Here is a 14227-nt window from a genome sequence, read left to right as displayed (position 1 = left end):
CTGGAGACAGGCAGACACGCAGGAAGAGTCAGACGGCAGGCACAGGCATTTCTTTTCTTTTTTTTTTTTAAATCACAGGCAGAAATTAAAACACAAGCGTGTACCCTTGTACAGAGAAGGTGCAGGGCAATGCAACAGAATGAGACACACACACACACCTTGAGGTCCCTGTGCACTATGTCATGTTGGTGGGTGTAAGACACACTGTCTAGAATCTGATGGATACAGTGACTGTGGAGACAAAACAACAGGGTGAGGAGCAGATAAAGGAGGGAACACAGGAAGGAGAGGAAGCATAAGAGACGGTAATACAGAGAAATACAGGGAAGTAAGGGAACATCTGACAGGAGGAGGGCGATTCGGGGAACAGAAGATTCTATATGCTCAGTTCACCTAAATTACAAACACATATTTCCTGCTTTATCTTCAAATTGTGATGATTTTTACATGTTTGTCTCTGACATTTCTGCTTCCACTTACAGTGAAGGGCAGCAAGCATCACCGGCATCAAAACACCTGCACTCACTGTCTCATGTGGAAATGCAACAGTCCTGTTTCCCAGCCCAGAATGTCATTTTATTTGACTCGTCCCCGGGCTCGTCAGATTTTAAAAATGGCCATCAATTTATGGACGTGAAAGTACACAAGTGTTTCATAGTAAATGTGAAGTAGGTTCACCTTCTAAGTTTAGGGCAGGGGTCGGCAACCTATCAAAAGAGCCATTTTTGGCCAAATAAATAAATAAATAAATAAATAAATAAATAAAATATATATAAATGTAAAACAGGTCTGAACCTTTTAATGATGGTTACACAACCTATGAAGTCTGAATTCAAGACCAAGATCAAGATCAAAATTAACTTTATTGTCCCACAGCATACACTAAAGAAAACAAATAAATAAATATTATTTAGACTTTGCAGAGTTTGCAAGTAACAGCAATCAAATCCGTCCACGCACTTTTCCTTTTTCAGATTTGGAATCCATAGCTAGCCAAGCTAGACTCAAGACTAGCCAAGCCATAGACACATGACGCACATTTTGGTTGACAAAACATTAAAACATTTTTTATTTGGTGAACTGGCTAAACATTCTTAGAATTGGAGAATGTAAGAATGAATTTAAGCCCACAGGAAGCCACTAGAGAGGGACTACCGAGCCGCAGGTTGCCTACCCCTGGTTTAGGATGTTAGCATTCAAACTTTTTCTAATGAGCATTGAACACTAAGTACAGCTGAGGCTGATGGGGACATCTTCATTTTTGTAGTTATGATTTTCAACAAACTGAAAAGCTGACTTGATGATAGCGCTAGATCAGGGGTAGGCAACCTACATGTGGCTCTTTAGCCCCTCTCCAGTGGCTCCCTGTGGCTTCAACAAAAAAAATGTACATGGAAATGAATATTTTCTAACATTTAAAACGTAATGTATCATTGCTATAAGCCTAAAGTGATTTTTTACCTTCTCCAATTGTAAAAATATGTAGCCTACACATTGAATAAAAAAATGTTTAAATATTTTGTCAACTAAAATGTGCGTCATGCTTCTACTGCCTGGCGCCTTTTCCTCTAAGTTTTGCCAAACCGCAGTAGCAGTGTTTAGTCTTAAGTATCTCTAGGCTAGCTACAGATTCAAAATCCAAAAAAGGAAAAGTCTCAAGGGAAAATAGAGAATGTGATTGCTGTTATTGAAAATTCTGCAAAGTTAAGCACCAAATAAAAACGAATAGCCCACTGCAGAGGGGCCACCTTGTGGTTAAATATATTAATGACTGCTCATTGGACCTATTAACAATATTGACAGGCTATTTTAGACTTAGTGGTGCAGGAATTTGTCCTTAAACCTAGAGATGACTTAGCATTTTAGAACTCCTGGTTCCCTCACCTTGAAATCGATAGGCTTTTTTTTAATGGGTTTTTGGTTAGATGCCTGAAATAAGGTCTGTGGTTAACACAAGCTTAAGAGACGTTCACGTGTTGTTCTACGACATAAAATATGTCAGTAAATATTCCACTTGTGAACTCTGAAGGTTTTACCTGGTAAAAAAGGCAGCTGCTAACAAGAGGCTAAATGAGGGAAGCTGGAGAACGCCTTCAAGCCGAACATGACTTTACAGCTTTGTTGTGGTGGTGACGTTGAAGTCATAGGACGTGGTGTAGTTCATTTGTAGCCTCGTGTTAGCTTTTTACTTCTAGCAATCGCATTTACACTTCAAAAATCATAAAGTGGTGTTAATTTGTGAAGATTATCTTGCTAAACAAAATGTTTAAGCATCATATATTTTTGTTTGCCATAAAGGTTACTTTCTGCAATACTCCAAAATCAGACTGGAAAATCTCATTTGTCAAGAGAACCAGGGCAATGTTAACCTCTGTGTCGGCCTACAGCAGCACTCTACAGGCTGTGTTTCCGTCATTAAGAGGGTCAAACATGTTTTGTGGCTCCGGACAGATTTTTTCTTTTGGCCAAAAATGACTGTTTTGACCCCTGCTCTAGATGAGAAGTCAGAGGATCACCAAGGTTTTTTATAATTCATCCTGAGGGGAACATGAATGTCCAAACCAAACTTAACGGCAATCCATCCAATAGTTCCTGAGACACTGCACTCCTAACGGAAAATGTCAACCTGCTGGTGGCGCTAGCGGATAAGTCATAGAATCATTTCATGCCAATCTGGATCGTTTTTAACTTTTAAAGCAAGAGCCTCTAACACATCGTCCACCTCAGAAACTACTGCTGAAAGTGTAGTAGGTGGGCTCTGCTCCATCTCTCTTTGAGCTGAGGAACCCTTGGCCTGAACAACACCGAGGAATGAATAATATGAATGTCCGTACAAATTTTCAAAGTAATCCATCCAGTAGTTGTTGAGATATTTCAGCCTGAATCGACCGCCCGACTGACACTGCCATCCCTTGAGCTATGCTGCTAGCATGGCTAAAAACTCTTGATAATCCACAGACCTCACTGTCAACAATTTTCACTGGAACCACTTTACACTGAATAAATAGTCTCTGAGGATTATCCAGAATAACGGGGACACTGATGTGGACAGACACACTGCTGTCATCGCTGGGAAATGTTGTCATTACTCAATGCTGTGAGCCCACAAACTAAAAATCCACTCTCTTCCATTTTTTTGGGAGGGAAACAGACATATCTCAGGACATGGATGCATAAAACCAACCTCTCCACATGGCCGGTCTGGATGCCGCTCGTGGTTTTAAGAGAGAAAATATGTTTGTTTGTCATTTGGGTGAACCTACCCTTTTAACGGGGTGGAACAAGGAGGGATTGAGCGATTCTGAGTGCAGATGGAGCACAGAGAGGAAACTGTCAGTGAGATACTGTTGGACAGTAATCAAGCCATGCTAATCGCACACCCACACACAAACACATTGAGTGACACACACACACACACACATAATTAATTTATGCAAAGAAACAAGGGAGAATGAAGGCAGATGAGAGGGGAGAAAGGAAATAATAGGGAAAGAAGAGATCACAGAGGAAACAACATGGATATTAAACACATTGAGACGATTATCAGGGCTCTTATGTGCGCGTGTTCATGTGTGTCCTACATTCAAACTGGAAATTTAGCACAGAGGCACTGGTGTGAAAACAAACAGCAGTCAGAGTGGCAAATTCTGCCTCATTAAAATTCATCATTTTTGTTTAATATTCAACTTCAAATTTGCTTTAATTCACTTTCATTTTCAGAAATTGCATTTCAATTTTCAACTATCAGAGGGCAGTTTTTACACCATTAATTGATTACAGGCAAATATTAAGTATTAATCCTGAAAATGGTTTGGTGAATCTTGTAATCACACCAAATATGTTTTTTTCATAAACATCATCAAAAATAAAACATAAGCTGTGTTACTGCCTCACCCTTTTTTTCCCTTTGAGGGTGGTGGCCTTGTGGGTAACCTGTGCGGGTGTGATGTGTGCTTTGTGTGTGTGTGAAGGCAAGCAGCACTCTCAGAGTGTCATGGTGAAGACGGCAGGCGGCAAAGAGTGATGATAGTCAGCAGAATTAAGTGTCTAGATGAGCTCAGGGCTACTGTCAACCTATGGCCATATTTGTTGATTTGTGCAATAAAGCCATTGTGGGTGAACAGCACCTGCATGCCTCGCCATCCTCCCTACTGCAGAGTGGTCCGGACCGCTAGAAGCTAGTAACCAGTTAATAATGAGCCAAGCTAATTTAATGTTAGTAAGCCAGCGTGTTCCCAAGTACGGAGGACCTTAAAAAGTGCATGTGCAGTAGGCGGTGACATTACTGTCCTTAAGAGGTTGGCGATAAAAAGGTAGGGGAAACAACCGTGAAACAACCCATGACATCCATTGGTGCTACCCAATTCAGCGTAGGGAACAATAAACGTGGCCATTTTCAAAGGGGTCCCTTGAACTCTCACCTCAAGATATCTAAATGAAAATGGGTTCTAAGGCTCCCGATAAAAGTTTTGTTCCTGACAATCAATGTACTCCTTCAAATAAAGCTGTATATTTGTCTTTTTAAGACATCCAGCCTATTTGAAGATCAATAAATCAACTAAAACATGTAGATACATATTAAAACAGGACTGTTGTGGAACTGAAAATGTTAACTCTACTAGTTTAAGCACGTCAGATAATTAGTAATATTAACTGTAAAATAAAAAAAAAACAAAATATAGCAGTATGTGATTTCTTAACTCTCCATAGTTTTAAGCTAGCCTATACACTTCAACAGCACAATCGGAATTCCTGAAATCGAGTTATGGCTTTTGGTTTTGGTGTGCCATCCCAGGATTTTCTTGAAAATTTTTGGGGGCATCACTGTACAAGTGTACTGTAGATTATCAATGACCGCATTTAGAGAAGAGCATTATATATAAAATGGTGTCATCTGCATAAAAATGCATATACAATGTAGAAAGTCAGGGTTAACGTTTCTGTAGATGGTGAACAGAAGAGGACCGAGAATAGACCCTTGTGGGACACCTCAAGTCTACTGCTTGAGTTCTGCCAGAGAGATAATATCTTTCCAGTATAAGCAATGTTTGAGTGATGGAATAAATCTCTTGGGACCATTTAGTAGTTAGTCTTGGGGTACTTCAATTTTTAGGCTCTTAGTCTCAGGAGTTTTATAGTTTGTAAATGTTACTGTATTATACATGCACTTGATTTTTCTGAAATCTAGACAACGTGATGTAAACACATTTTAAATACTTTCTGCTTTGTGTGTGGGCCCCTATTCTCAAGCTATAGACAGATTATCAGGGTGTCACATTTCACATCTCCATTGTGTCTAATGAATTGTACTTTAACTGTGTTTGTGAATAAACTGACCTAAACCGTCTATTCATGTAGTCACAAAAAGGATAGTTAAGACAGGATGGTAATTACGAAATATTTGCATTCACATAGAGACTGCTCATACTGTTACTGTATGTTTATAGCTGGTTAAATGAATGTTGCAAAAACATTTTTCAGTGCTTTGTTGCTTGATACAAGCATTTGAAGTGTTTAATTGTAGTGTGCGTCCCAAACAAATGGACACAGTGAAAGTGGGAGCACATTGACAGCTTCATAACAAGGCGATAGCTAATTCCTTGGAATATAAAATATGCTTCACCTAGCTACAGTTAGCCACTAGCAAGCAGCTAACAAAAACCCTGCCTTATCCCTTCTGCATTTGTCATATTATCATTTTCTGTGCTTGTATAAAATAGCATATTTTCCATAAAGGTTGAGCCTAAACTAAGTGAAACTAGCATAACAGAGAAAACACATACACTAAACACATTCTGCTACAAAAATGTATTTTAGAGGAGCACTAAATATGGCATATATTAAGTACTTCAACCCCTAACACTGGTGCTTTTACCATCATCAACTATGAATAAATGTCATGTTTTTATTAATCATTATGCACTGGACTTTTTTTAGTGGGGTAAATTATGATTTGAGTATTCAAAATAGATAGAAGTACCGAGCAAAACAAGGCTGTTCATGCTTTTTGCATAAAGACTGAATATGTAAATGAAGAGCTTTTTTAATATTCATCGTGTTATTTCATGATTTAGCATTAGATGCATTCACTAATCACTCACAAAGCAGAATGTGCTTCCTCCTGAAGTCTGATGATTTTCATCTTATGCTCAACTGCTGGTAAATAACCTCCGATTTTAAAGAGTAAGAGCCAGCATACGATTCAGAAAAAGGTCATTTAAAGCCCTGAATGTGACCACATGTGGGGTGATAAAAGGCCAGAGACGGAGGCAAGGAGTGACACATAACAATATTTTTAAAAAGCTGCAAAGAAATCAGCTTTTCCTCCTTTTCACTGCATCTCTAATTCTACCTCTATTTCTCTCCTCCTTTTAATATTTCCTCCAAACCCCCTCCCTTCATTTCTTCTCTCTCTCGCCTCCACAAACCGCCTCCACAGTCAAATTGATTTAAGTCTACCTCCTGGGGGGGGTTAGAGCGTGGGCGTGTGTGCATTTTCCTGCATGTGTATGTTTCCCATCTGTCTGCAAATTCTGACTCTGGGGAAAAACACCTCGACCTTGATTTGTAATTCGGTTCACAGATAAAACTGCGTGGAGGTATTTAGCCATCAGGAGTAGAAAGCCTGTAATGCCACAAAAAAAAAACTGTGTGTCAAAATTGTCTAATGAGAGGAGCCGAACTCTCAGTGGTGCTGGAGGACTGCAGAGGCTGGAGGACTGACACATGGAGGGGATGGAGACGAAGAGCGAGGGAGAGAGGCCAGAGATGAGAATCAATGGGTGTTTACCTGGCATCTGCTTCACTGTAGTACTCTCTCGCCACAATGTCCTCGAACAACTCCCCTCCTGTCACCCTAAGAAACATAAAGATGTAAAGATGAAGGTTAAAATGCCAGATTACATACATTCTTTTACTCAGGCAGCACACACACACATACATACACACACACACAGACAGGAGGGGGATGTCCTCATTAGGGGGAAACCCCGGCTGCAGGATTCACTCCGACTGGGTTGCCATGGAGACTGGCTCCAGTGCGGGGGAGTGTTGTATCCGTGTATGTGTGTCTATGCGTGTGTGTGCGCTAGTGTGGAAGCCGCAAGGATGGAGGTAGGGAGGAGGGGTGGGGTGTTATGTAATGGGGGGAACTGCCCTGGAAGAGCAAGGAGGGGATGAGGAGAGGAGAGGAGAAGAAGGAATGCGGATATAAAGAAAGAAAAGGAGGAGACAGATGCAGTGAGGATTGAAGGAAGGGAGTGGAAAATGAAGCACCAAGGGAGAGGGAGGAGGAGGGAGAGCAGCACAGTATGGCAGAGAAAGAGGAGATGAAGTAGAGGCGAGGAGGTGGAAGGGAGGAAGGAAAGAGGAAACAACTCACAGGTCAAAGAGGAGATAGTGGAAGCCTTCCTCTGAGATACTGTCATGGAGACGAACTGCGGGAGGAGAAGGAGGGAGAAACAAAAACACACAGAGGCATCAAAATAATCTGATGTTGGGTTTCTTTGCTGTAATGCACACATCTTATTGATTCATTCCTAACAGGCGAGGCTGGTTATGTGTTAGATTTTGGTTGCTAAAAACGAACCCCAAGAAAAGACCAAATTGAATTGATCCGACTAACAACTATTGTCTGAGCAGCATAAAGGGTGAGTCACACCGGCATTCAAAATTTCATGGTGAAATCAATTCATTTCAGTGGAAACTGTGAGTAGATTGGCTGGTGAGGGAAAAATAAATCTCTGCAAATCTTTCCTGTCAAGTTCAAGTTTGATGAACTTTGCAGAGACGTGTTGCAGCATCTCCTTTTATTGAACCTCCTCTGTTGCTGGTGGCACGCTGGTGCAGTGGTAAGCAGTGGTTGCTTCACAGCAGGGAGCCCTCCTCTGCGGAGTTTGCATGTTCTCCCTGTGTCAGCGTGGGTTTCTTCTGACTTCCTCCCACAGTCCAAAGACATGCAGGTTAATTGGTGACTCTAAATTGTCCGTAGGTGTGAATGTGAGTGTGAATGGTTGTCTGTCTCTAAGCGGTTACGGAAAACGAATGAATAAATTCTCTGTTTTAGTACAAACTGCTCCACAAAAGACACATTGTTTACAGACACTTGTGAGACAGGAACTGATGGTACCAATACATCTTCTAAGTATATGGACTTACTGTCTTCCTTTAAGTTAGCAAACGAGCCTACGAACTCGCTAACTGACAAGAAAGCCTAATTTATGGTCGGACACTTTTGATGAGTGTTGCTCAACTAAAATGACACATTTTCAACAGAAAACTGTCGCTTGACACTTCCCTGTCACGTCATGCACCTGGAGAATGTTGTTATGTTGCAGACACTGTCATATCTTGTCACGTAATGTGATTGGATAGTCACGGCGAGCTTCTCTGGCACATATACTGGATACTTTTCATGACTTTCCAAGGACCCATAATAAAATTTTCATTTCGAAAAAGCATGCACGTCACTGTGTCAGCTGCACTTGCTGGCCTGGTTACAGTACTTTTCTACACACACACATGCAGGAGGGTCTCACTTCTCATAACAAACGCCACCACACTATGTCACATATACATGTTACGTCTAAAAGCAGGAGGCGTGGCCGGTATAAATCATGGAAAATGGTTGGTAAGGGGGAGTACTGTGGAAATTTTCCACTTGTATCAAGCATGAAATAAATTGTTTGAGTTATTTTGCCTTTGATGCAAGTATTGCACATCACAAGGTCGATGCTGAAACAGTATTTAGTGCAGTCCTAAGCTGACGCATATTAGAGCTACGTTATGTCAACAGCTAATATACAGAAAATAAATTTGCAGTTATGTTACATTACGTGGCAGGATATCTCCGGCAGATTACTGTAACGGACAAAATTCCATGAGTTTCCCAAAACTTCAATGATTTTTTCATGGCCAGGCCAGGCCTGGAAAATGAGACTGTGAAATTCCATGACTTTACTACATTTTCCATGACTGTGGGAACCCGAAACATGGGGCTGAATCCAGTTGACTCATCATTTATAAACACTGCGTACACATAAAATGAGGACTGAAAGAGGCGTACGCCACTTTCCACGCAAATGTTGTGATCTATGAAAACAGACTTTGACCCATGCTTATGAACATTTTGGAGAGAGGAAATTGGCGATGCAGTTAGTGAGGTGGAAGCCTGATTATAGAATTTGTCCAATGTTTTTTTTTGCGCACGCCATTTTTGGCTTTTCTCTGCACGAGCATTCTTAGTATGGATTGTACGCATTGTTTTATAAATGAGACCCCAGATCATCAAGGCGGTTGGTAGACATGCGAAAATACCAAAAGTGCTACTTCTCGTCCATGTTTTGCACTTGTTGGACCAAAACATATTCACCCTGTAGCTCCCTGCTTGGTTCAGTGGACACACTGACCACCTCCTTTTCTTGCACACCTGTTATGTTTGTTCCTCTTCAGTTAGCTTACATCGAATCCCTCCACTATCCCAAAAACAAACAAGCAGCTGTCACAAGAATATATATATACTGATCGGGATAATAGAATGTAGATGAACAAGCTGGTTAGAGGACAGCGTCTCGATACCACTGAGAAGACTGAAACCATTTCCCCAAAGCAAGAATTGAACTTGCTGCACAGCTCTTTAATTTCGAGTGTAATACCACATATCAGGTTTTAGCAAGCGAAGTACCTCAGAGAGCTTGTCCCTCTTTATTGGATAAAATTAAAAAGTATAAAAAACAGATCAGAGAGCCACACTGTTGTACTCAGTGTCATGTTCCTTTGTTACCAAGAACACACACTGTAGTTTATCTGGACTCAATCCCACATACACCAACCTGCTGCCACAAACACTCACTAGAGCACCAAATGTGGATCAATCCTCCGCTGAAAATAGTCCCCAACAAATGCACTTTACTCCTGAAAACTATAAAACTACATCAATCAGCTGGAGACATATTTAAAGATGACATTCCAGACACAGCTCAGTGAAGGAAGACTAATGGTGCTGTCAGGTGGAAAGGTGAAGTCTGTTCTTGGCAACGAGTCCAACGAGCAGTCTGTCGTGTCTCTCAGCCAAGTCACAGCAGGAAGTGATGAGTCCATGATGTCCTACTCTGACACAGTGACCATCTTAATATATCATGGAGATCAACAAAGCATGTTGCTGTTGGCTTTGGTCCTCTCAAGGGATTTGTTAACAACAAGAAAATAATTAATTTAATTATTGTAATGACTGTTAAGACCTTAAATTGATCGTGTTTCTGTCTTATGAATTATTTGCAATTTCACCATGTAACAAATCACTGAATCCAGACACTTCTATTTTGCAGGTTTGAACTAACTAATAAATTAATCTGAAAATTACTTTTTTTAATTCATCAATTAATTGTTATGACTTCGAAGTTTCAGAAAATATTTTTTAAAAATGTTTGTTTCAAGTTCCCACAGACAGTGTCCCAAAGTGACACCTTCAGACGCCTTGTTTTATCTAAAATCAGAAGATATTTACTTCACTTTCAAGTATGACAAAGAGAAGCATCAAATCATCACATATGAGGAGCTATAAAACTCAAAACTTCAAAACTACAAATCAAGGTTTCTTTTTAACCCATTCAGAACCTAATTATGCTCCACACACACACACAAAAAGTATATATGGTGGATTTCTACTCTGAATGCACTCATAAATAATTAGCAATTTAGTTTGTGATCAGGCAACTTAACTATGTTTTTTTCCCGTCCATTCCACTATACAAAAAAATCTTAACGCAGAAATCTATGAGGAAAATTGACAATAAATGGTCTTAACAGACCTTTATTTCAACAAAAAACATTAGATTTTTCATTTTTCATGAATGGTTAACTCATATCAGTGAGTAAAGTGATGTTTTAAACACATTGCATTTATATATTTTCCATCATCATCACGACGACTCAAAATATCCTCAATTTCTGAAGTATCTCCAGAAAACAGGATGAAGAAAACCTCCCGAGATTAACTTTCTGTAAACATAATAAATAGGATGCATTATAATCTGATTGATTCATCAGAAAATCAAATTAGAGCAGTATTCCCCCTCTTCATTTTCTGCTGACACTCAGGTCCAAAACCCTAAGTAAAAGCCAGAAATCTTTCAAATGATATTTTGACATTTTGTGTATGTTGAAACCCAAATTATGCACTTTAACAACATGATTTATAGACTGAAACGTGCCTTGTGCTTCCTCCTTGTCTTATGGTCGGCCATGCTTGTTAAAAAAGGGGGCGTGGCTCTACTGCAGTCCACTTTAGATGATGTGGAACACTGTGATTGGCTTATAAACATCCCATCAAATAAATCTGTGCACCTGAGTGGAGTCAGATAACAGCAATCATAGATCTAGAAAAGTTATGTCCATTGGCACGGACGAGGGGTCTGAATGGGTTAATTTCTTGCGCTGCACTGTCATTTTCGTTCTCCTGTTTTATTCCATTTAAGCGTATCTTATCATTTATTCTACTCTTTTAAATCATATTTAATGTGTCCTTTTATATTGCCTGTTTCTTTATCTAATACTTCATCTCTCCTCTCATGTAAAGCACTCTGAATTGCCCTCTTGCTGAAAGATGCTTTACAAATAAACTTGCTGTGGGTAAGCAAATATTTCAGGATAAACATTTATACTATTATCAGAGCAGCTGTCAATCGACTAATTGTTGCACCTTGAGTTGAAACCCAGTAAAAAGGTTAATGTTTAATACCTATCATATGACACCTGCAACAAGGGGTCACAAGTAGAGTACAAACAAATAGATCTGCACACCAAGTAGCTGCAGTAGAGATCACAAGTAGACATTGCTTCGTTTTAAGGGGTCGAAAGTGTCCAATAAAGATTAGGAACCACTGACATCATGTAAATGGAGTCTTACCGATGTTGGAGTGCTTGAGCAATCTGCAGATCCTGGCTTCTCTCTCCAGTTTCTGATGGTCTGTAAAACAGTCAGACTTTAGGATTCACAACGACATCTCAGGTTTACACAGACAAGTGAGAGAAGAAGCAGCTGTTTGTGTTCAGTGTAAACACAAACACAAATACAAACAGGAAACAGGTGGACAAATATACCATAGTGTAAACGTCATTTCAGTTGATACAGTTTGAAATGGTAACTTTTCTCAAGGTGATCGACAAGGAGTTAGGAGACACACACTCATGACTTTACTACACACACACACACAGATGAGAACGGCCTGAGGGCTACATTTGTCCCAGATGCCCACTTAACCTCTCATTTCAGAAAGAGGAGAAGAGAGGAGGAAGGAGGAGAGGAGAAGAGGCAACGAGGAGAGAGAAGAAGAGAGGTGAGGAGGTGTCGATGAGACAGAAGGAGAGGAGACAAGAGAAGAGGAAACAAGATAAGAAGAAAGGACTGCAGGTATAATAAAAGGTGAGGAAAGAAAATAAAGAGAAGAGGCAACAAGGGGACTGAAGATGAAATGAGAGGGTAGGAGGAAAAAGAAAGAAAGGAGAAGAGAGAAAAGGAGGAAATAAAAGGAGAAGGAGAGGAGACAAGAGAAGAGGACACAAGATAATAAGACAGGACTGAAGAAAAGAGGTGAGGAAAGGAAATGGGAGTAGAAGAAGAGCAGTAGTGAGGAGGCAACAAGGGGACAGAAGAGGAGAGGAGAGTAAAGGAGGACACAAAAAGGGAGGATAGGACATAAGAGGAGAAAAGAAGAGGAGAAATGAGTATGAAACGAAAATAGGGGGAGGAGAGGAGAGGAGAGAACAAGAGAAGAAGGAAAGGAGACAAGAGAAGAGGAAATGAGAGCAGAGGAGGAGTGAAAGAAAAGGAGTGAAGAAGAGGCAACAAGGGGACAGAAGAGGAAACAAGATGAGAGGAGGAAAGAAGGAGAGCAGAAAGAAGAAGCAAGAAGATGAGGAAACAAGAGATGAAGGAAGGGAGACAAAAGAAGAGTAAATAAGATAAGAGGAATGGACTGAAGGAAATAAGAGGAGAGGAAAAGACAGAGTGGAGTAGAGAGAAGAGAAAAGGAGTGGAGTGAGGCAACAGGGGGACAGAAGAGGAAACAAGTGAAGAGGAGGAAACAACAAGAGAGGAAAGGAGAGGAGATAAGAGGAAAGAACTGAAGGAAATAAGAGGCGAGGAAAGGAAATGGAGTGAAGAGGAGAAGAGAAGAGGCAACAAGGTAAGAGAAAAAGAGAGGTGAGGTGGAGTAGAGGAGAAAGGGAGGAGAGGAGACAAGAGAAGAGGAAACAAGAGAAGAGAAAAAGAGAGGTGAGGTGGAGTAGAGGAGAAAGAGAGGTTTTGGTTTTGGAGGAAAGGAGACAAGAGAGGAGGAAACTACATAAGAAGAAAAAAGTGAATAAAGAGAAAGAAGAGGCAACAAGGGGATGGAAAAGGAAACAATAGGAGAGGAGGAAACAAGAAAAGAGGAGAACAAGAGGACAAGAGAGGAAATGAGAAGAGAGCGTAAACATGGTGAGGAAAGAAAATGAGTGGAAAGGAGAGATTTAAAGAGAAGAGAAAATGAGATAAGGAAGCAGAGAAAGGAAACAACATAAGCCAAGGAAAGTGAAAATGAGGAGAGGCAAGGAGAGGAAACAAGAGAGAAGGAAACAACAAGAGGGGAGGGGAGGCGAGAGGAAACATGGAGCAAAGAGAGGAGGTCCCATTGAGTCCTGATAAGCAGTGTCAGTTTAATATCTGTGTTTCATGTGACTGACAGCTGTACAGTTCCAGTCCTGACTCAGACCTCAGATCTGCGTCAGTCATGTAAAAGTGGTGGAGTGATCTGACCTCAAAGGACGAAACAGAGAGGCCTGGATCTAGGAGACAAGCTGGTGTGTGAGACTGATGCGACCATCATCCCACCCGTGATCTCATTTCTTTGCTGTGATCACACCATTGTTGCTATTTTTAGATGATTTCTGGGGCGTTTTTTTTTTTTTACAGTTCTTGATCAGTATTATATTGGGAGACAAAGACGGGATGACATCACGTCTAAAACGCTACAAATAGCCCAATAAAGGGACTCTGTTTGCATACCCTGTCACAACAATGTATAGTAGGGAAACTGGTTTACAATCCGTCCTCCTAAACACTTTGTTCGGGGAAAAATGTAGATTTCTGTCGTCGCTTTTGATGCTCGGATCGTTCCTCTCGCTGTGGATTCATCTGACTGAAACCGTCATCTGCCTCTTTCTCTCTCGGAGGAGGAGGAGGATGAAC

At 40.6% G+C, this 14227-nt stretch overlaps 1 protein-coding gene across 5 annotated transcripts in view; it reads right to left on the bottom strand.

The window, feature by feature from the left end:
* camk2b2 (calcium/calmodulin-dependent protein kinase (CaM kinase) II beta 2) overlaps window positions 1-14227 on the bottom strand; it is an 82104-nt gene that overhangs the window by 61201 nt on the left and 6676 nt on the right. For 3 of the 5 annotated variants that reach the window (XM_033646451.2, XM_033646453.2, XM_033646454.2), the window contains exons 3-5: window positions 11906-11965; window positions 7382-7436; window positions 6791-6856 (exon numbers count right to left, since the gene is read on the bottom strand). In XM_033646451.2, the coding sequence (XP_033502342.1) occupies window positions 6791-6856; window positions 7382-7436; window positions 11906-11965 (181 nt within the window). Of the gene's footprint in view, window positions 1-158; window positions 232-6790; window positions 6857-7381; window positions 7437-11905; window positions 11966-14227 lie in introns of all 5 variants that reach the window. The other 2 variants (XM_033646452.2, XM_078162218.1) reach the window with 1 other exon arrangement.

The sequence above is a fragment of the Epinephelus lanceolatus genome, chromosome 19, assembly GCF_041903045.1.
Source record: "Epinephelus lanceolatus isolate andai-2023 chromosome 19, ASM4190304v1, whole genome shotgun sequence".
Lineage (NCBI taxonomy): Eukaryota > Metazoa > Chordata > Actinopteri > Perciformes > Serranidae > Epinephelus > Epinephelus lanceolatus.
Note: the sequence above shows the minus strand (reverse complement) of the source record. Positions and strands in the feature narration are given on the sequence as shown.